This window comes from Amblyomma mixtum, chromosome 5 (assembly GCF_055824585.1).
Source record: "Amblyomma mixtum isolate Tamu chromosome 5, ASM5582458v1, whole genome shotgun sequence".
NCBI classification, from domain to species: Eukaryota; Metazoa; Arthropoda; class Arachnida; order Ixodida; family Ixodidae; genus Amblyomma; species Amblyomma mixtum.
Window position 1 is genome coordinate 41,642,813 of NC_143016.1, and position 21,045 is coordinate 41,663,857.

The 21,045-nt window shown below is 43.3% G+C and overlaps 1 protein-coding gene across 2 annotated transcripts in view; it reads left to right on the forward strand.

Annotated features, from left to right (window-relative positions):
• jbug (filamin-type immunoglobulin domains fbug) overlaps positions 1-21,045 on the forward strand; it is a 183,161-nt gene that overhangs the window by 128,927 nt on the left and 33,189 nt on the right. For both annotated transcript variants that reach the window (XM_089544168.1, XM_089544169.1), the window contains 11 exons: positions 2,496-2,579; positions 3,286-3,423; positions 5,368-5,535; positions 7,219-7,365; positions 10,028-10,111; positions 11,398-11,535; positions 17,852-18,025; positions 18,535-18,681; positions 18,976-19,059; positions 20,016-20,153; positions 20,246-20,419. In XM_089544168.1, coding sequence (XP_089400294.1) covers positions 2,496-2,579; positions 3,286-3,423; positions 5,368-5,535; positions 7,219-7,365; positions 10,028-10,111; positions 11,398-11,535; positions 17,852-18,025; positions 18,535-18,681; positions 18,976-19,059; positions 20,016-20,153; positions 20,246-20,419 — 1,476 coding nt within the window. The remainder of the gene's footprint in view (positions 1-2,495; positions 2,580-3,285; positions 3,424-5,367; positions 5,536-7,218; positions 7,366-10,027; positions 10,112-11,397; positions 11,536-17,851; positions 18,026-18,534; positions 18,682-18,975; positions 19,060-20,015; positions 20,154-20,245; positions 20,420-21,045) is intronic.

Consider the following 21,045-nt stretch of genomic DNA (forward strand, 5'->3'; position numbering starts at 1 on the left):
CCTTCAATGAGAAACTTGTTTGAGAAAAAAAAAAAACAACGAGGAAGCGGAAAGCTGGTCTACCACAAATAAGTGATGGCTGTGTTCATACTGATGCATGCAACCTCTCTGCATAGCAAGGTTGTGTTCTAGGCCAGTTGGTGACCCACATTGAAAAAATGCTTTGGTGTGGCAAACAGGAACAAGATGACCGAAGAAAACACGCTCTGTGCACATCATGATGTGTTTTCTTCCATCATTTCGTCCCTGTTTTCTGCCAGGGGGCAGCAGAAAATTAGGTGGGCGGATGAGATTAAGAAATTTGCGGGAATATGGTGGCCGCGGCTGGCAAAGGACAGGGTTAATTGGAGAGACATGGGAGAGGCCTTTGCCCTGCAGTGGGCGTAGTCAGGCTGATGATGATGATGATGAATAGTAGTCCACAAACCAACTTCAAACTTGCACTTGTCATCCAGAGCAACTCATTAAACTGTTCTTCACTGAAATGCCATGCCGGCACACATAAACACGAAGAAAAATATATTGGCGAAGGTGTTCTTTAATTTTTGTTTGCTGTCTCAATATATAGAACAGATGCACTGTTTTCTGAAATGAGACAACTTGAAAAAGTTTTCCTAGCAGCAATCATTATTTGCGATGTAAGCAGTGTAAGGTTTGTTCACCATCACTAGCCTCTCATGGAAGCACGCACTAAAGAGAAACAAAAAATTACTTCTGTTCCTCGATCATACAGCCAGAAACACAATACAGGCAGGTAAGCTCATGCACGACTTCACGTGAAATGATAGAAGTCCTTCGCAGAGAAAGCAGATTATATATGTGAATTTTACTGCACCGAAGCTCAGTTAATGTACTTGTGCATTCTTTGCGTTGACCATATTCGTCGCAGTGCAGTTACTTTAGCCTTCAGATGCTTCAGACCTTACTGAATGAACTGCGTTCATAGCTAATTAATTGCACTACCACAAAGCGCACGAAGTGTAAATGAAAATGAAACTGAACAACCAAAAAATTTCAATTCGTAGAACAGTCAACAAGCCGCCAGCTTTCCCTCTCGTTACCTAATATTTAGAAGCTCTGTTCCAGAAGCCTGCGCGCTGTCAGTGCGCATGTGTAGATCATCTTGACACCTGATAGTACCAGGTAACATGCCTGCCGCATGGGGGCCAATCAGTGTACGCACACTAGTGGTGTACTTCGGTGAGTGCAGCGGTATGCTAAAGGTGTCTGCTTCCATGTTTTATTGAGTTCTCTGTGTTTTTTGAAGAAGTGCATTAGCATCTAATAATATTTCTTTAAAATTTCTGCTCAGTTCTGAAACTCTCCCTTCTCGCTATATGCAGGCAGGTGGAAATAAATATTCATTTTTCTATAATATTTTCATTTCTGCTGATGTCCGCAATAACAATGTTGCGACAATAGCACCAAAAAAGAGAATGCGCCTGCTAACACTCAATTTTGCAATTTTTCATGAAATTGCAAATTTACGGGAAACTAGAGGCCTTAGGCAAATGAGTGAAAATCTTGACGTCTGTATATCTAGGGCCCTTCATTTTCCAGGATTAATTTTTTTTTTTTTTTTCCAAATTCAGGGGAGAAAAATCGGGTGCTATATATATATTTTTTTTTTCAAGTTACTTTTTCCACTATTAATTTACTCTTAGTGCTCATCGCTGGGCAGTGCGCCAGATGCACTGTCTTTTTGCCCATAATTTTCTTAAACAGTGTAAAGATAACTAGTTATCAAGTAACTGCTTACCTAATCAGGTGTTTCTTTTTTTGTATTTATTACTTTATTACCATATCAATACGCAGCAACCCCGCGACTATACTAGACCTTTGTGCCTTTGTTTGTGCTCTGCGAAAACATTCATGCAGCATCAAAGTGGCCTCTGTGAACCTCTGTGCCTTTCTTCTTGCTCCTTGCTCATTAGAATAGGTAGTGTGCCAATACAATGGCACCTGTGAGATGCCCTGACAGTTCTGGCCTCTCGCTTCTAAAACATATTTTTTTTTAACTTATCTTCAGATTAAGCAACTTTTTAAGTGTTATAAGAAAATTAAAGTAATTAACTGCAAACACCACTCTAGGATACGCACAACATAGCCTGAAACAACGAAGCATTGACAAAATCAATAGTGACTCCATGCAGCTGCAAGAATGCAAACTAACAGCAGGGTGAGGCCCTTCTCTGCTCTCCTACCAGTGTTTCTCTGGTTATCCGGTTGTCTTCTGGCACCTGCTCAGTGCAATGGAAGGTTAAATGGCATTGCATCGTCATTTCAGGTTAGGTTAACATACACTAGTTCCTATGTGGTGCAGTTTGCTCTTGAATGTGTGTTTTGAATTAGAAATTGGGTTTAACTCAAATTTTCAGAAATTTTCTTGGGGTGCGAGAACTGGGTGAAACTGGGTTTTGCCCTTAAAGGAAGAGCCCTTTGTACTATACCTCACAGCGTATGCCTGACTAGTTTTGAAATTGAACTGTACGCAGGCCCCGATAATTCTCCAGTCCCTTGTTCACTCAAGGACATTGGAGACAAAAACCTCAAGGTGGAGTTTTCGCCCACCAGGGCAGGTAAGTGAACTTTTGCATCATTTGTTTCCGAGTAATTGTTATTACATAACTCAGCCTGCCTATACTGCTTGTGCTATACATCTCTAGTAAATTGCTGCTCACTGGTGATTATTTATGTTTTGAGCTGGATGTTCAAGGGAAGGAGCTGGGGTAGTAAAGATCTTGAGAAGGTTCCTTTGAGAAACACTCATATGTAGGTACATATTAAGTATACGAGTTACGGGAAAAGAGGTGCTCGTTATGACATACATGACGGAAGCTGTTGTCTGTTGGCTTCCGTCGTATGTAGGTACAGTTGACTCACATTGAATCAGAGGAGTTGTGTGATGAAGCCCTTGAGGCAAGTCTTGTATTATATATGTAATGACTGTGGTTCTTATAGTGAGGTGAAGCAAGTGCAGAGTGGAAAGCGGGTCATCACTCATTTATCTGGTGATTCACTGGGTTTTCCCACTAAGTTTCAAATAGACCACAAAATACACAAATGTGGGTGTTCATGGCATCTACATATCTGGAGAAACCAGTTAAAGCTGGTGACTCATTGGTGGGTCATGGTGAGCCCTCAGGAAGTAGCATGGTGAGCCAAGTGTGTCATGACATGCCTAGTTCAGGGCTTCAAAAATTAATGCGTCTCTGGGCATTTTTAGATGTAGCAGCAATGTTCTTGGTGCAGATGAACCTCAGCCAGTTTCACCTTTCGTTGCAGGGGAGCACAAGGTTCACGTGACCCTCCAAGGCTCCCCAATTACGGGCAGCCCGTTTGTGTGCAAAGTGTTTGATTCTCATCAAATCAAGGTTCGAGAGGTGCCCAGAGGATTTGTGGGAAAGCCCGTCACATTTCTCGGTAGGTGCACTGGTGTATTTGCCATTGTATGTGTGATTTTATGTCATATGCACGTACCATGATAATTTCGCTTTATGTGTTGACACTATGCAGTCTCACTGCAGCAAGCACACATTGAAAAAAGCACTCCTCATCTTGGTTACGATATGTCTGATTCTAACATAACTGCAGAATATGCATATACCTTCTCGATATTGTTTCATGTACTGATTTGTTCTTGTCGAATGCAGCTATTTTGGTCAAAATAATTTTACATGTACGCATGCATGCTTGTAGTTTACGTATACAGTAAAAGCTCGTTAATTCGAACTTCACGGGACCGGGAAAAACGTTCGAATTATTTGATGTTCGAATTATCGAATGGCCGCGAAAAAACCGACAAGAACCATTTGCATTACGGTGTATGTAGGGTATTTACTCGCGTAACGAACCCACTCACATAATGAACCCACCACCCACCCTCGATTTTTTGCCTAAGAATCTGAAAAAAAAGAAAAAAAAGCGTCAGTCGTTAACGCTTCCCTCCGTTTGGCACCGTCACGGCCCCCAACGCATTTCTTGGCGGTGCGCCAAGATGCTGCGCAGCGATAACATCACTTTTGACGTTAGCTCCAGCAAGGGGGAAACGAACTTTGGCAGAGTGCCAGCGCTTGTTCGGTTGTGCAAGCCTCGTTTTCAGCACCGTCACGGCCCCCAACGCATTTCTTGGTGGCGCCAAGATGCGGCGCAGCGATAACATCACTTTTGACGTTAGCTCCAGCAAGGGGGAAGCGAACTTTGGCAGAGTGCCAGCGCTTGTGCCGGCGTCTTGTTCGCGACTGAGCGCGTGCTTCCGTTGGCGACGGACCGATGGATGGAAGCATGGACAACGCTCGCAAAGACAAAAAAAAGTTTTTCGCTCGTAATTTGTAGCGCCCGTCCGAAGTCATAGCCTTCATGGGCGTTGGCTGGGACCGCGCTGACAGTGCTTATCCGTATTTTCGAATTAACAGGGCTCGAATTAACGAGCATTTAGTTGCGAGTTCCGGAGGTTGCGCGGAAAAGAGGGTAGGCAGCCGCCAGCGCGGTCGCCAACCCCTTCCCTCCGGTGCCGCCGGCCACCGCGCCGGTGATGGTGCCATTTAAGCTTTACCCACTCTTCCAAGGTTTTATCTAGTTCCATCTTCTGTCCCTGTTTAGGACGTAGGCAGCCTCTGACTATGCGGAGGAGGTGCTTTTTTTTTTTTTGGTCACATGCTGTGTGCCAAGCCGCCCAGATGCGGTGGCGCGTAGTTCGAATTATCCGTAACAGAACCGACTCGCTTTCGAATTAACGGGCTTTTTTATACACAGATCTCTATGGAGCTTGGCCGGACCAAGTAGTGTAGTTCGAATTATTCGAAAATTCGAGTTATCGAGTTTTGAGTTAACGAGCTTTCACTGTATATAATAGGCTTCTTATTAACATGATATTGACCACTTTCATGAGTTCAAATGCTCCACACATAGATGCACGCACTGTCTTATTTAGCCAGCTTTGTGATGAAAAAGTACTCAACCTAAAGATGTTTCTGTTCTAAGGATTCTTTGCTAAGTTAGGTTAGGCATCCACTTGGAGAAAAAGTGGTGCCTAAAATTAGTGCGTGGACTTACAGTAAAGTGATGAAAGCAAGCTAGTATAGTCAGCTATGTATAAACCGTATGCTATGATAAAATGCTTGGTACAGGTGAGAAAAATTTTGTCACCAGTGGCATAAATGCTGTCTCTTCGTTCTTCACCTTGGCTCATCACTTTTAGGCACTGTTCTTGCAGGCTTCCTCATGCAGGGAGCTTTGACCACAGCTCAAGTGCTGTTGTTTTCATTTAGTGCAACTTTTTGTTTTCATCACAGCTACAGCCTAGTTTAACAAAGGCTACATTGGATTAGTTTAGTTTACGTGAAGATAAATTTGTATGCTTTCCAGTTGAAACGGCTCATGCGGGCCCCGGCAACCTGGAGGTCATGGTAAACAATGGCCGCGTCCCCACAACTCCTCAGGCCCAGTCGCCCACACAATATGCCATCACATTCACTCCAACGGACGAGCGGCCCCATATGATTGATGTTCGTTTCAATGGAGACCATGTACCAGGTCCGGTTTCTCTGCCTTCTCATGAGCGGTTTATTTCTAGTAATTTTCTCTTCTTACGTCAACACTGGTGACATTTTCCTAGTGATGCTGTTGAACACTACTTGTGAGAAATACGCTCTCATGTTTTTCTCAAGATTTTTGGCAACGGGGTGAAATGTGTGTGTGTGTGTGGTACAAGAGCATTCTGTTATGTCTGTAACATGATGAGCTTTAGAAGTACTATTAAGAAAGTCAACAGGGATCAAAACCAAGGAAAGCATGGAGGAATGATATTTTTTTTAATTTTTAGTGTTAATCAAGGCGAAATTATTCTTTGAATCACTTTATGGCTTAAAACAAATTGATAACAAAGTAGAAAAAAAAGAACCACTTACCAGCAGTGGGATCCAAACCCACAACCTCTAAATTTTGCATCCGATGCTTTACCAACTGAGCTATAGTGGCAGCTGTTCAATCTTCTACATTTGGGGTATTTATGTTGCATGTTATGTAACATTTTTTTTTTTTCAGTGGGTGTTGGCTTCCTTAATATGTGTGTCTTAATGAGGGCCTCGGTTCTGGTAATCTTGATCCTATAGGTAGCATAAGAAGGTTCTTGCATAGCTTTAGCCCGCACCGTTTCATCACCTTCCACATGACTCTTTCAGTAATGCAGGATGTACAGTTGTCCACACACCTGTCTAGAGGGCATGAAGGCTGCACTGGGGAGCACACCTGCACTATTTAAGAGTGACCTAGGGCTCAAAACAAGTTGCCATAGATTGTGTCGAACTCCCGATGTCTTGAAAAGCTGTATCAGGCCTGTCAGGCAGTGGTGATTGTCATAAATGCTCAAGATAGTGCACCGTTCAAGCAATCTAGATAAGTGTGTGGATGACTGTACTACGTCCGCTACAGATGAGGGCTGGTGAACACTTTCAAGGTTAAGTTACACGCAACATAAATGCCCCTGAATGTAGAAGGTTGGACAGCCCCCCGCTGTAGCTCAGTTGGTAGACACCGGACGCGAAACTCAGAGGTCGTGGGTTCGGATCCCATTAGCGGCATGTGGTTGTTTTTTTTTATTTGCTTTCTTATCAATTTTCAGCCATAAGGTGATTATGCCTGCTGTCTGCTGGCTTCCTTAATATTCATGTCATAATGAGCCCCTCATATCCGTACCCTTGTCTGCTTAGAGGTACTAGTTAGTATTAGCAGTTAGCTAAAGCATACGGCATATCCATTCCTGACCTTGTATGCTTAACATTCTAGTTCTGTGCGCTATCTCAGGCAGATGGTGTTTACTATAATTGGTGAATCGAGGCCGGTCAGATGTTAAAGCCACTTCAGAGTGATCCCATTGTTACATTTTAGTCACTTTGATAATATCTACCCAGTTTCAAACACGTCAAGTACACAGGCAAGGTAGTCAGTTTTATTCAGCTCAGCCTTGGTTGATGTAAAAAGTTATGTTTCTTTCTTTCCTTGTGCTTTTTCTTTTGTCATTTTAATATCATGTTTATGTGCTTTGCTGCTTTCTCTTTGTTCTGAGCTTGCATAGCAGCAGTCCTTCCACGTACTTAAACCATAGTGAGTTTCTGCATCGTGGTAAAATTTATGAACTAAGCATAGCTTGACATTTCAAAGAATTCCTGTGCCACAATCTTAGCAGTAAGCCAGGTTTGACAAGTCATCTGTCCACAGGCAGCCCGTTTGAGTGTCAAGTAGTGGACCTGTCCAAGATTAAGTTCGTGGGAGAGGGCATTGAACGAGTGCCAATCAACCGGCCAGCAGCATTCGTCGTTGACACACACGGACAGGACGTTGGACAGTTCTCGGCTTCAGTTATCGGTGAGTGTGTGCCTCATTTGAAGAGCTTGTTTCTAACGCAGCTGGCTCAGTGAGTCAGACCCACTGTTCTACATAAATGGCAAGATGTGTTGTGCTTCTGGTATTACCTAGTTAGGTTCTGCAGTTACCTTTTGCCTTATTGTTGTATATGTCAGCCATTATATAAATAGCATTTTGCATCTAGGATGCCAGCAGAAAGACTTCATTTTTTTTTTTTTTGATATACAATTAGTAAAAGCTTGTTAGTTTGGACTGCAAGAAAGCGGAAAAAACATTCGAATTGTCTGAAAGTTCATATTATTGAATGGCCTCCAAATAACTTTCAAAAACCATTCTAAACAATTTAATGTTTAGTGAATCACCGGAAAGAAGAAAACATGCAACTAAAATAAGGTGTCTATGGTCCTTTAATTAACTGTATCTTGTGCACACATTTAATTACAGGTGTTTTATTGTTCTCTGTTCTCTCTTCTGATTATATATAGAGTAAATTTGCCACTGAAGTACAAGCATGCTTTTATGGGCCCTTGGATATTGTCTGATTTAGCAGTTTTTGACTAACAGGGGCATAGTGAAACACAATAAAAGTCTTTGACATGTGTTATTATAATAGCTGATCACGTCTGGGTGGACAATGTGATAACACTGTATGTGTTTCAAGGTCAAGTACTGTAGTTACTCAAGTTTAGCTTTCCTTATGATGAAGCAGATGGTAATATTATGCTAACATTTCAATTCATAGTAACCGAAGGTGAGTTTCCAAGTTAAATTTCAAGAAGTGATTATGTTTTGCCCCTGTCTAGCTTTTTCTCTTGACACTTTTTGAGGAGGAAAATCTTGCCTATGTGGTGTAAAAGACGCAGTGTTTTATTGCCTTTGCATTTCCTGCCCACTTAGCCCTAAGCTAAATTTTATTTATCCCAGTTGTTTAATTTTGTGTCTACTCACAGCTGCTGACTCTTACAAAAAAGTATATCCCATTGTTGTCTGCATCATTTGCACGCATTATTTGCCGACTGTAGGATTAACAACATATGTAAAATTTGTAAAATTAGCCAGGAGACATATCAGAGTGCCCCAGCATACTTCAGATAGGCAGGTCAGAAAGGTTGCATAACCTTCTTGCATTATGCTGCTATCCTTTCCAATTCGCTGCACACGCGCCAAGTTCCGTGTTCAGTTGTTGTCAGCCATTCTATACAAACTCTTGTATCCTGAAACTCTGCGATCATCCACACAAAAAATATATAAAAAATAAACTATAAATGCAAACACAGAGAAATTTGCCCAATAGAATCGGGTGCATAGTGTAGAAGCCCAAAAGGAGCCAGGCGGAACTGTTTCATTGCACCTTGAATAGGGTTCCGTCTCCGCTTGAGGGGACCAGAGGAACGTGCTTACTTGTCCATGTGCACAGGGGTGGGATCGCTCTTGCGTTTCGACACGCTTCTTGACCACCTTGCCAGAGAGGTGGGGGAGCAGCCACACATTGTAGCACCACCCTCTCCTCCGTAATTGTGTGGGCACTCTTGCGTGAAGTTCCTCTCTCCCTTGTACATCATCATCTTTCTCTCTTTGCACACTCCCCCAACTTCTGCTGTACACCCTCTTTCTCCTTTCTCAAATAAGTTCCCTCTTAGATATGTGTGCTTCCTTCCCTTGCTTGTGTTTGTTGTTCACCATTGCCTTACCCTTGTTGCTATTTTTTTTCTGCTTCCTCCTTTCTGCACTTCTCTCTTTCCCGATGCATTCTCGGCGTGAGCTGCCTTCTCCCGAAGGAGGGGTGCCCGTGCCATTGCAGGGCATACACTCCTGTCAACAGGACCAGCTGGGCTGGTTGTCCCGTGTGGGAGACATTTGTCTGTGTGCTGTGGCTGGCGGCTGATTGTTCTTTCGTGTCCAACCTCCTTTTGTCTTGCTTTCTCGGGTGCTCTCTCACCTGGCTGTTTGTCTGCTGCGCACATTGAGATAGGTGAGAATGTCCTCTCTCTTCGGCACTTGTCCAGTTGCTGGAATCCTCGAGTCATGGCTGTTTTGTGAATGTGCCTCAACAGAAAGCGGTTGGCAGTTTGCAGGGTTCATAATGTTGCAAATTTTCTTTTTCTTATTGGCTTGTCTTTTGGGTAGTGACATGAAGATAAATTTGAGTTGATGCAGGTAGTGGTACATTTCATAACTGCTGTTGTGGTCCAGTGACCGTTGGATAATTACAAGCAATAATTTCGTGGATGTGCATGCAATTTTTGCCTTACTAACTTTTCTCTCCTACAGACAGAGGCAGTTGATGTTTTCGATTTTAATGGCTTTCTTAAGTTCAGATTATAGGCTTTGGTCATAAGTTTAAAGTTTTATGATGGTCTACATGAATTTAATGCACAGATAATAAATCTTGTGTTTCCTGCTTGTTGCATGCCCTTTACTCTAATATTACAACTTTGTCATCACTTGGCACATGTCTGGTTTCAGTTTTGTCTGTTTATTGACTTTGTTGCCTATATGGTCTGCTTTGTTGTGTGTTCATTCTTTTCCACCTGTGTGTATGACTCTGGAACCTTCATGAAATGTGTTACTTTTTGTCCCACCAGCGTATGTTGTGCTGTAGTTGCGATTTGGTCTGCTAAAAAGCATTGTTGCATTCCTTTTTCTCTCTTTGATTTCACAGGTCCAAACCAAGCTGCACTCAAGGCTCATGTGACAGGCAATCATCACAGCGGCTATCGTGTTGAGTACACCCCAACAGAAGTTGGTGAGTTTTTTTCAAGCAGTTGAGTGACGCGCATTGCTATCCAGGGTGCAAGCACAGATTTAACTGATGGTCCACATTTACTTTGCGATTATGTGAATGTAATGAAGTTGAATTAAAACTGCATTTTTCTCAAACGATGCGAAGTCAGCTGCAGTCCAAAGATAATTGTTTGATATTGCTGTCAAATATTAAACATTTTATGCTGTTGTGAAAGTGCATTTTGGCAGCAGCCTTCAGCAATAGCTTCTGCAGTATAATTGTTATCAAGCACATTTTGCACTGTAGTTATCCCAGGTACATAAAAAATATCTCATGTCTTGCTGAAATGGTTACGCCCAACTGTTCTAATGTTTAGGAGGAAACTCTTCGAACATAGTGAATGAGCTCTGCTTCTTACACCTGTGACAAGTGCAAGTTAGGCTCAAAAGCTAGAAAATGTTTGCTGTTTCATCAAGGGTTTTGAAGAATTCCACTGCTCTTTGATACTTTGATGTTCTGCCTGCCAAGGTGACAGGAATATTGGTGCTGAAGGTTTGGAGAAATGTTTGTTATTGTTCGTATGCATTGCCTGCCATTGTACATAGTTGTTTAGTTCTGTTGTAAGGCTTCACTGTTTATTTGCACTGCACGGGGGTTATTTGATGTTTTTTTCCTATGGCAGCTGGCATTTACTCCTCCATATTATTTCTGCTTATCATACAATATTGTGCATCTTTATCATGAAGACTTTTCAAAATTTTCTCACCTCAATCACTGGCTCGTTTTTGCTAAAACTGTGCACAGAACTTTGGTATTGCGCTTACTTTTGTCTCGTACCAAGTTTGTCAACAGTATTTACCTAGTTCGGCCGCGCGTAATGCAAACCCGTAATCGTCTGCCTCGAAATCGATGAACCGAAAGCAGCCAACTCTGGGTTTTTGCCACAGGGCATTAATGGCACCATCTGTTGTTTGCATACGAAAGCACCACGACACGAAGGGTGCCAAGGTCAGCATTACAAGCTGCACAGGTCCTTTGATGGTGCCACTGCTGCTCATCATGGCAATTTGGCGCTGGTGGCTTTCAGTTCATCGATCTCGGCACAGACGATTACAGAGTTGCATAATTTGCGGCTGAATCAAGCAAGTATTGTTGTAAAACTTGGTACGGGACAAAAGTTACCACAATACGCAAGCTCATTGCTCAGTTTTACAGCAAACAATCCAGCGTTTGAGGTGAGAAAATTTTTTGAAGTCTTCGTGGTAAAGGTGCTCAATACTGTATATTTATTTAAATGTGCCTTCCAGGGGATCACACAATAGACGTGGAACTGGGTGGCCAGCCATTACCTGGAAGCCCTTTCATGAGCAAAGTGTATGATGCATCCAAAGTACGAGTGGCTGACATTGGCAGCGGGGTTGTTGGACGACCCGTCTACTTCACGAGTGAGTCCACTTCATCGATATCATTTCTTCCATGTTTTTGCTATTCTAGCCTTTCGGTGACAAATGTGGTTCACCCTTTCCACAGTCAAGTGAAGTCCTGTGAATTCAAAACATTTTTTTATATTGTTCTCTATAACAGTCAGGTGATTCTGCTGAATGTTCTGAAAATGAAATATTTTTCTCGTTCTGCACACTTTTGTGTGGCCTTACCATTATATCAATTTGCTAGACAAGTTGGTCACAGTCCAAGCATATTAAGGGTAATAAACTTGTGCCATACTGATTATTAGCAAGTAACATTTAAGCCAAATGGCACCAAATAATGCAATAGGAGTAAACTCAAACGTAGTACAGAGAAGTGTCTTGAGATGGTGAGTGGCAAGTCAAAGTACTGAGTTAAGGTCAGCGCTGTTTTTATTATGCAAAGCTTCACTGTGTTTTCAGCACATTTATCCACAAGATGGGAGTACTGGTGGTGAATTTAGTGAAGATGTCCTGCTTGCTCATAGTTTGTGCTTTGAGTTCTTAGAAGTTATTGTAGTTAGCGCGCACATTCTCTTTCTTTTTTTTTACCTGTGAGTGATTAGGCATCTGTTTTATGCATTTGGAAATGTGATATGTATTCATGACAACCCAATAAACACAAAACCTCCTCGAAATCCTCCTCCTCCTCTTCAAAACAAAACCTCCTCTTCAAAACACATAACCTCCTCAAATTATTGCTCCTTTTTCATGCAGCCTGCAGGCATCTAAGCGCATATATGATCCAAATTTCAGGCACATACTTACATTACACGTGGTGTAATACATCTGTCCACTCGTGTGAATGCGTGCTGGCTTGGCTGTTGTGCACTAAACTAATATCCTAGCATTTTACATACAAAGGAAATATGAATTCAAAAAGCTACCTGATCCTGCCCATATAAGAGCAAATAGCAGTGCCATGCAGAAATCATTTCAGCTTACTAGCTGTGCTCTTTGCATGACTTGTAACCTGCCGTCCATACCGGCGACAGCACCATACACCACGACAGTCAAAATGCAGTCATGTTTCAGTCAAAGAAAAACAATACAGAGCGAATTGGAAGTTCGTGTTGAACAAAACATACATTCAACGGCACAAATTTGAATGAATACAAACAGCAGACGCAAACGTATGCACCATTTAATACACAGTGTGCATAGCACTACGGCACCATGCATATAATGATAGCCACATTTTTCTCCAGCTTTGAGAAATCTGCAAAATGAAGCAAGTAAAACAAAATACAGGCTGAAAGTTGATGCACCTTGCACAAGTATTCTAAGAGTTACAAAAGCAGATGTGCTCATGCAAAGGCAAACATATGTAAAGAGCAACTTGGGGGACAAAAGAAAAGACGAGATGGGCATACGCTGCAGATGCGCCGTTTCAGGTCACGAATTTTCTTCAAGTTGAAACCCCCTTCTCGCTTAGAGACTCGCACGAGCCTCGGAGCAAGCTTCAATGACGTGTTATCATAACAGAAAAAAAAAAATAGTTTTACTAGGCTAAAATAAAAAAAAATGTGCATGAACCAACATACCTTGACGACGTTGCCTACGGAAACCCAGGGATGAAATAGAAGGCTGCAACAGCTGGAAGCATGAATTAAACGCAGCCTTCTGTCCTCCTGCGCCCTCTCATAGCACAGCGAACATCCAAACATACACGTTACATCCCCGTAACGATCCTGGGAGTTTTATTTTCTTGTGACTAAGTGTGGGGATAAGACTGCTTGGAGCCAGGCGGGAAGGTGAACGTGTCCAGGTACGTGCAGTGGCGCGCCGCACCCATGGTGCAGCAGACCATGCATGCGGCACAGTCCGGCGTTGGAGGCGAGATCGAGGCATGATTAATTCGGTGGGGAAGGATCAATACAGCCACGCGAACACTGCACAAACTATACCGCTGCGACAGAATGACTGGGCGGCGGCGCAGAAAGACAGCGGTGAGTCTCTGAAGGTCCCTCCCTCCTATGACCGTAGTAGACGGCCACACTGCCACCACCAACGTGCTGCAGTCGTCGGAGGCGCTGAGGAATGCAGGGTGCTTGCGAGGAGTCTGCTATTGCCACAAACTCCGCCGCCTCGAACAGTGGCATCAGTAGGGCCATGAAGCTGCTCAAAGGACTTGCGATGCGCCGCCGCCGCATCAGTTCCAAAAGGAATGGTGTAGGCACGCTGAGATGCGCGGCAAAAGCTGCTGTGAATCCGTAGCTACGAAGTCCACGACAGCCCAGTTGGAGCAGTGATGAGAGCAAGAACTGCCACGCGCTGGAGCTTGTGCTCGAACGGCTGGGGCAGTGCAAATAATTAAGAGCGCGCAAAAGGACTTCCGTCCAGCGAGGAAGCCGGGCGAGTGACGGGAGGCTATTACTGCACTTCTGCTAGACAGTGGCGCAGCGAGGAGTGCCGATAGTCAGAGATGCCTGGGGGGACCACCACACAATGTTTGAAGTTGGGCGGCAGCAGGGAAAACGCTAGAAGACGGGAAAGCTGGTGACCGTCGCGTCCATCGGTGCGATGAAAATGCAGACCGCCTTCGCGTGCCTGCAGCATGGACGGCCCACGTGCGAGAAACGCATGCGCTGAGAGAGATGCGGTGTTAACCACTTCCTTCGGCTCTTCGAGACTGCTGTTTCATCTCTCAAAACGACGAGTGCGAGAGCAAAACCTTCTCTTTCGCAGCTTGTGATGCAAGAGAGAGAGAAAAGAGAATGAGCAGTCGATTTTTATTTCTTGTTGACAATCATTGGTCCTGAAACGTTATACCCAGTTGCCTTTCTGGGACCAAAATGCTTTGATTTGTTTTTGTTGCTGCTTAAAACTCCCGAAGAAACGTTTCTAGACCTTTAGTGGAAGCACTGCCTTTTTGCTTGTGTTTCTATGTCTTGCCTCTACGGTCTGGAAACGTTTGATAAATGTTGTACTGGGACTGGGACATTCCATCCTTTTTGGGCGCACATGGGGAGGTACGTTGCTTGCTGGGAAGAAACGCTGCCTCTCTGCTTAGCATAAAGCCTGTCTGTGTGCAAGATTTTTCCCACACTGTGATTGCAGACTTGAAGCAGTTTGTATATATGATCTCCTAGGCATCAAGGCAATTTTTCGCTCACTGCAGGTGGCCGCAAAATGCAGAAAAATACCACTTCCCATTCCCGCTTGTGTGCGGAGATTGCAGTGTTCTCAAATGCTCTGCGTAGGAACAAGCAGATCATTTAGCCCGGTGTGTTGCCGCTTAAAAGGCAATAGAATAGCGATGCAGCCAGCAGTATGCTTGGCGGTTCATCATAGCGATAAGCAGACACAGCCCTTATCGCTTGCTCTGGCGTAAATCGCACAGCCACAGCACAGTCGCAGCCCTGTCACTTTGCAGCAGCAGAACAGCCAGCCAAATGCACTGTTTGTTTGTAGACAGAACATTTGAGAGCACTAAAATCGCAGCGTGCAAGCAGACATGTCACGTGGCATTTTTTTGTATTTCGTGGGCATCTGCAAGGAGCGAAAAAAGCTAATACGTAATAGATGGAAAGTTAGAAACTGTCCCATCGGATGTTTTGCGGACTGTTCTACAACTTTGTCATTGGAATTTTCCCCTATATTTATTGCTTGCGAAGTTGGTTAATTAACCTAGACTAATTATGCAGTTAAGCACAATACAAAAAATAGTGTAACTTGCTCTTTACAATAGCCTGCAGCATGTTCAGCCCTGGCTAAAGTTATCTGGGACACCCCGTGTAATTGACAATCCTTGCAATGGATCCAAATACTACGGACATTACGATTAATTATGTTTGGTTGGTCACCACACATTTTAAGTCCAACATGTTTGGGTTTTAACAGACCCGGTTACCGCAGACCATCGCTAACAGTGAACTGAATTTGTCACAAAATTTGGGTCAGAACATCTTTTACGACCAACATTTGTGTTGGGTACCATTTTGCCACCAAGCAATACTTTGCAGTGATGCCCCCTTCCCTGTCGAGCACGGAGCCCCAATAGTTAACACCATCAGTGTTGTGAATTACGCCATTGAGGTGCCTCAGGCTGCCACCTTCCACTGTAGGGAGACGAAGCGTTTCGTACCCTTCCCACTCTCGGCTCAGTCGAAATGAACACTTGGTACCTGCTATGACGTAACAATAAACGCTCATTTTCAGTTGTCATGTGTACTTGGTGACTGTCGGGAGCAATCGTGGCCTACACCACCAATTGTCGCTTTGGGACGTTAAACCCCATAAACCAAACCAAACCAAACCAAACCAAACCGCTATGCAATGCTGTTATGGAGAACTTTGCCTGCCAGCATGCTTCTCTTTTCTTTAAAGGGCCACTGACCAGGGGCCTGGACATTTTAGACAAACAAGCCCAGTGTATAGATGCGGCATCGAAGATAACCTCTGCAAAACACTAGAGCCATGCGCGTCCCAAAAAGCTGTAAAAATTCAAATCAAAGCCCGTTCACACTTTCCTTCAAGAAGCAAGCATCCTCATCCTCTACTTTGGCTCCTGAGCCTTCAAGTTGACATCGTCTTGAAAACCTTCGTGAAAAGCATTCCATTGGTGTGTCGTTCTGACTGATGGGCGAAGAGTAGGCTTAGCGAGTTCATCGCGTTGTCTGTAGTTGCACGCGTGCTTTCCGTAGCATCTTCCGTTTTTGCCTACACCACCCCCCCCCCCCCCCCCCCCCTTAAATAAAAAACAAGGTTTTAGTTACTCGTGCCAGTTCACGTATGCTTCAGCTTGTTCTGTGTGTGCGCCATGTCGTGTGTCGTACAGCCTTTTCCTCGTTCGCACTCTCGACCACTCTGCGCACACACTGTTTCTCGCTCTCGTCCATCTTGTCTACACTGGCAAGACAGGAACTTAGGAGCAGAGAACAGACACAAACACATACAACCCACAAACACACACGGAGAAGTACAAGCGTGCATTTCCAAGAAATACCGGACAGTTCCAGGTCCGTGCTTCGCTGTGCGTTTTGAACAAAAGCGACTCCTGCCCCTCTGGTCATAAAACGGTGGAGAGGCCTCACAGGAAAAAAAAAAAAACTACATGCATGAAAAGGAGGCTCGCTAACTGGAGATATCACTGACAAAAACATACAGATATATGAAAAGGTGTGCTCGCTAACATGTTGAGGTGGTTGAGCCGATCGCGCCTCTCAGTCGTTCAGTATGCGGAGAAAATGCAACAACGCTGTTTCGTCTCTGGATGTGCTCGTAGCGACTGGAGCTGAACCACGATCCGGCGCTGATTTTGAGAAGATTATGCCTCGAGTCATGTCTGGCTCCAATGCATATTAGCCTTCCAGAAATAAACGTTCAAAAATGTGTTGGCTTGTGGAAGACACTGAAGACACAGGCAATGAAAACAGCGACTGAAAAAGGCTGGGGCAAGAAAGGACAAAGAAAAAAAAAGCTCGACGAAACACCACGAGGAGACTCAAAGAGCAAAATAGAGAGGGATATGGGAGACCCCATGCCCCCCCCCCCATAAAATATCTTGGGTAGCAAAAAGCAAGAAAAGAATTCTTTTCAAGGTGGGTCATGACGTAGACATGTGATGTACTCCACCAGATAGCACGCCTCCCGGTAAAATTGAAGGAGGAAGGGCGAATTTCCCTTGCGGAGCCTATTCAACGAGGTGCGAGAGAGAAAAATCTCATGGAGGGGACAGAAGGAGAGGAGCAAGGCGAAGTAGCTTGATTGCAATGGCTGTAACTATGCTATTAATGAGTCTTTTAAAAAAATATTTGCAGCCGCGGCTTCCGGGGACGATGCCTCGTTACCAGAGAAGTAGAAAATATTTTCTACCAGAGGGTCGTCAGTGGCCCTTTAACTGTTGTACTTAAACATGAAAACATTTTAAATCTTCAACTGTGGTACATGCATCTCTGTCAGTGCACACTGTGCATTTACATTTGGCTTTTCTCTGTAAGAACCATTACTTATGCTACTCCAACCTGTGCTCTTTATGCAGAAGCTGGGACTTTAATTTCTAGGCCTCCAAGCCTTTAGCCCTACACCCCATACAGTGTTTATTTTGTCCTGCAGGTTTCTTGGATGATATTATGCAATTGTTATTTCATGATGTTTGTGGGCTTGCTACTCACAGAGTTCTATGAAATCAAGAGAGCGAATGTTTTAGTTTCATCGTAGTCTTAATTAGTTTTTAAGTTGTAGAATCATGACGTGCCCCCAAAGAGAATGGCAACTTGCTCTTGTCACTCATGTACACTGTTATGGCTTGTGATTACTTGTTTTAATTTATTCTGTTTTTTTTTTCTTGTAGTTGATGCCAGCCAAGCAGGGGCTGGCAATCTGGAGATTATTGTCTCAGTTGGTGGACGTAATGTGCCAAACTATGTGCAGTCTGAGGGCAATGCCAAATTCCGTGTCAACTTCAAGCCGAGTGAACCCCTAACGCATACCCTGAGCGTCAAGTTTAATGGGGAACCTGTGCCAGGTATTACCTCTGCCTCACTTAAACACTACTCTTAATGCAACTGCTAATATGTCCTCTTCCTTATCAGAGTGTGTATTGTGCTGTCTTTTTAGATTACCGTGCTAGCCGCTTGCTGCTTAGAACGGGTCTCAGTCATAATGGCCTTAGTTAAACTAACTCCAGTCAAAATGGACCCCAGTTAGTATGCTGTGAGTTTAAATGGGGTCAGGATGGATTCTAACAGGAGCTTAATTTCTGCTAGTGATCGTGTTATTGTTTATAACTGGCACTAGTGGTATCAGTTGCTATACCAGTTGATCAAAACAAATTGGACTCATAATTGAAGATTTTTATGGAGCAGATATTAAGGGCATTTATAATTTTCAGAAACATTAGTTTGTTGATTGTTTATAAAACTGAAATATTATTTTGCAACAGAACTGCTTCTGAAAGTGCAGTGGCTAATGTTTGTTTCTGTTTTATCTATAGTTTTTGTGATGCCCGTGTTTTTCCATGCACTTTGCTTTCAGGAAGTCCCTTTTTTGTGAAAGTTAGTGACAGCAACCAGTCTATGGTGAGTGGAGCATCACTGAGGACGTCTTCCATTTCACGACCAGCCAAGTTTACAATAGACTCCAAAGGCTCGGAGAACACAGATTGCAAGGTGACCGTTGTGGGTAAGACAGAATATTGCCTCCTTGTCACCTCCATCTTAAGTTTGTGACAAGCTATGAAGTTCAGAAATGAACAATTTAAATTTGTCTCAAATTCTTGAAAAATATTTAGTTTAAGAGACTATTAAAGCAAACCCAGCATTAGACAAAAATTGAGAATAAAAAAAAGAAACTGGCTTGTATATTTATAAAACTGTCAAGAGGTGATGTTCAGAAGTTCACATGAGTGGATAATAAACTGACATACTCATCATGTGACACATGATCATGCCCACATGTTTAACTGGGCGATTGCAGGGCCTTCAGGCAAAAAAGTACCGGTGACTGTGACAAGAACATCAACTACTACATTTGAAGCAGAATTTCATCCAACTGAAGTAGGCAAGTATCTTCTTTTTTCTTTTCATTATTCATTTCTTGCACTTGCATCCCCTTTTGTTGGTTGATTGGTTGGTTTGTGAGGTTTAAAGTCCTAAAACGACTCAGGCTATGAGGGACGCCGTAGTGAAAGGCTCCGGAAATTTCGACCACCTGGGGTTGTTTAGTGGGCACTTACATCGCACAGTCCACGTGCTTCTACAATTTTGCCTCCATCGAAATTCAAACTGTTTTGTGAAAGTAATCAGTGTGAGCCCTCAACACAGACCACAAATTTAGAGGTACGGTCAGCTTGGCAAGTTGGCATGATGTTTGTATTACCAATGCAGTGAACAAAGACAGTTTCAAAGTTGATCTGTGGGATACTGAACTGTTAACTCTTAGGTGCTCTTCTTTTGGTTTAGAAGACTTTCTTAATTGGTTCTTTAGTGTGTGAGCCAAATGTGCCAGGCCAGAAAATACTTTCACCCATTAGGAGAAGTGTTGTGTTCTTGGTTGTACCAGGATTCAAACCTAGTGCTTCTGGAGGACATCTGTCTTTCCAACCGTGTCTTTGAATTTGATTTCACCATCGCTTTTTCGGTCTGCAGCTGCATGGGCTCCTAGTGGGTACAAGCCTTGTGGAGGGGTTGGTGGTGGATAGAGAGTTAAAGTATGGGGGTTGGCTGGCTGGTGGTGGCAGCTTCACTTATTGAGACTTCACACAAGTAACAGTGACATTTTTGCCAAGTGCCACTGTTACAGCTCTTGCAGTAAAACTGTCGGGTTCCCATCAACCCCGGCATTTGTATTTAGCACTCCTGTAAGGGAAGCAAAAACTCTTTCATTACGCCTTTTTATGACCTGGCACCTTATTGTAACATATTTAGCGAAGCCATATTTGCTCTAGCAAAACTGCAAAGTCTTTCTGTTTTGTTGTTTTTTAAATGATGTTCACTATTTTCTTTCATTTTTTCCAGGTCCCAACCAGGTTAATGTCATACTAGACGGAGTACCAGTCCCCGGCAGTCCTTACACATGCAATGTGTATGATGTCAGCAAAGTTCGAGTCACAGGACTCAACCCTGCAGTTGTGAACAAGCCTGTGACATTCCAAGGTAACCTTTATAATGTTGCACCATATGTATTTTGGAGAGTCAGTCCTAAAAAGTAATGATAAAAATTTTTTTTTCTTGTTTTATTTTTGCAGTGGATGCACTACAGGCTGGCAATGGTACACTAGAGTTGGTCGTTCGAACACGGAAGTCCTCAGTCTGTGCTGAGTTTGCCATGAAGAGCCATGGAATTTACGAGGTCACCTTTGTTCCCACAGAGAAGACACCTCACTATGTCAACATCACATTTAACGAAGAAGACATTCCAGGTTGGTACCAATGTCTCAAGAGAGAAATTTTCTATTCAGTAACCACATTGTTCCCCCCCCCCCCCCCCCCACCTTTTTTTTTGCCAATTGATTGAAATACTGATATAAATGAATATAATGAATAATAAATGAAATGCCCTATCACCCTCTTAAAGAGTTGCCCATAAATCTGCCCCTGCACTGTCACCTTTTCTGTCATCGTCATTGTCTGAAATGAAGTCTGCATTGCCATAGTTTTCACTTTTAGCATTTTTCTCAAATGTAGATTGCAAAATTCCACCATTCTTGAGACCTTTAACTTTCTTTGTTACCATATACTGCCAGATATGCAGAAATTAGTTTAATCGGTCGGTAAATTTTCTTGAATCTGCAAAGATCTGTTATTAAACTAACACACCAGATGATGAACTCCATTTAGCATGAAAAAGGTAGCAAAACCTGGAAACACTCTTCATTGTATCGTCACCTTCTGATGAGCTCTTGAAAAGTAAATGCTTTCTTAGTGGCACCGGGTTCCAGCTAACTGGCAGCCTTTTCACCTTGGGCCTTGACCAGGAAATGGTCCGGTAGCACTGGAAGGGAAGAATTTTAAAATTTCTCTTTGATAAAACTTTGCGACTTTGTGA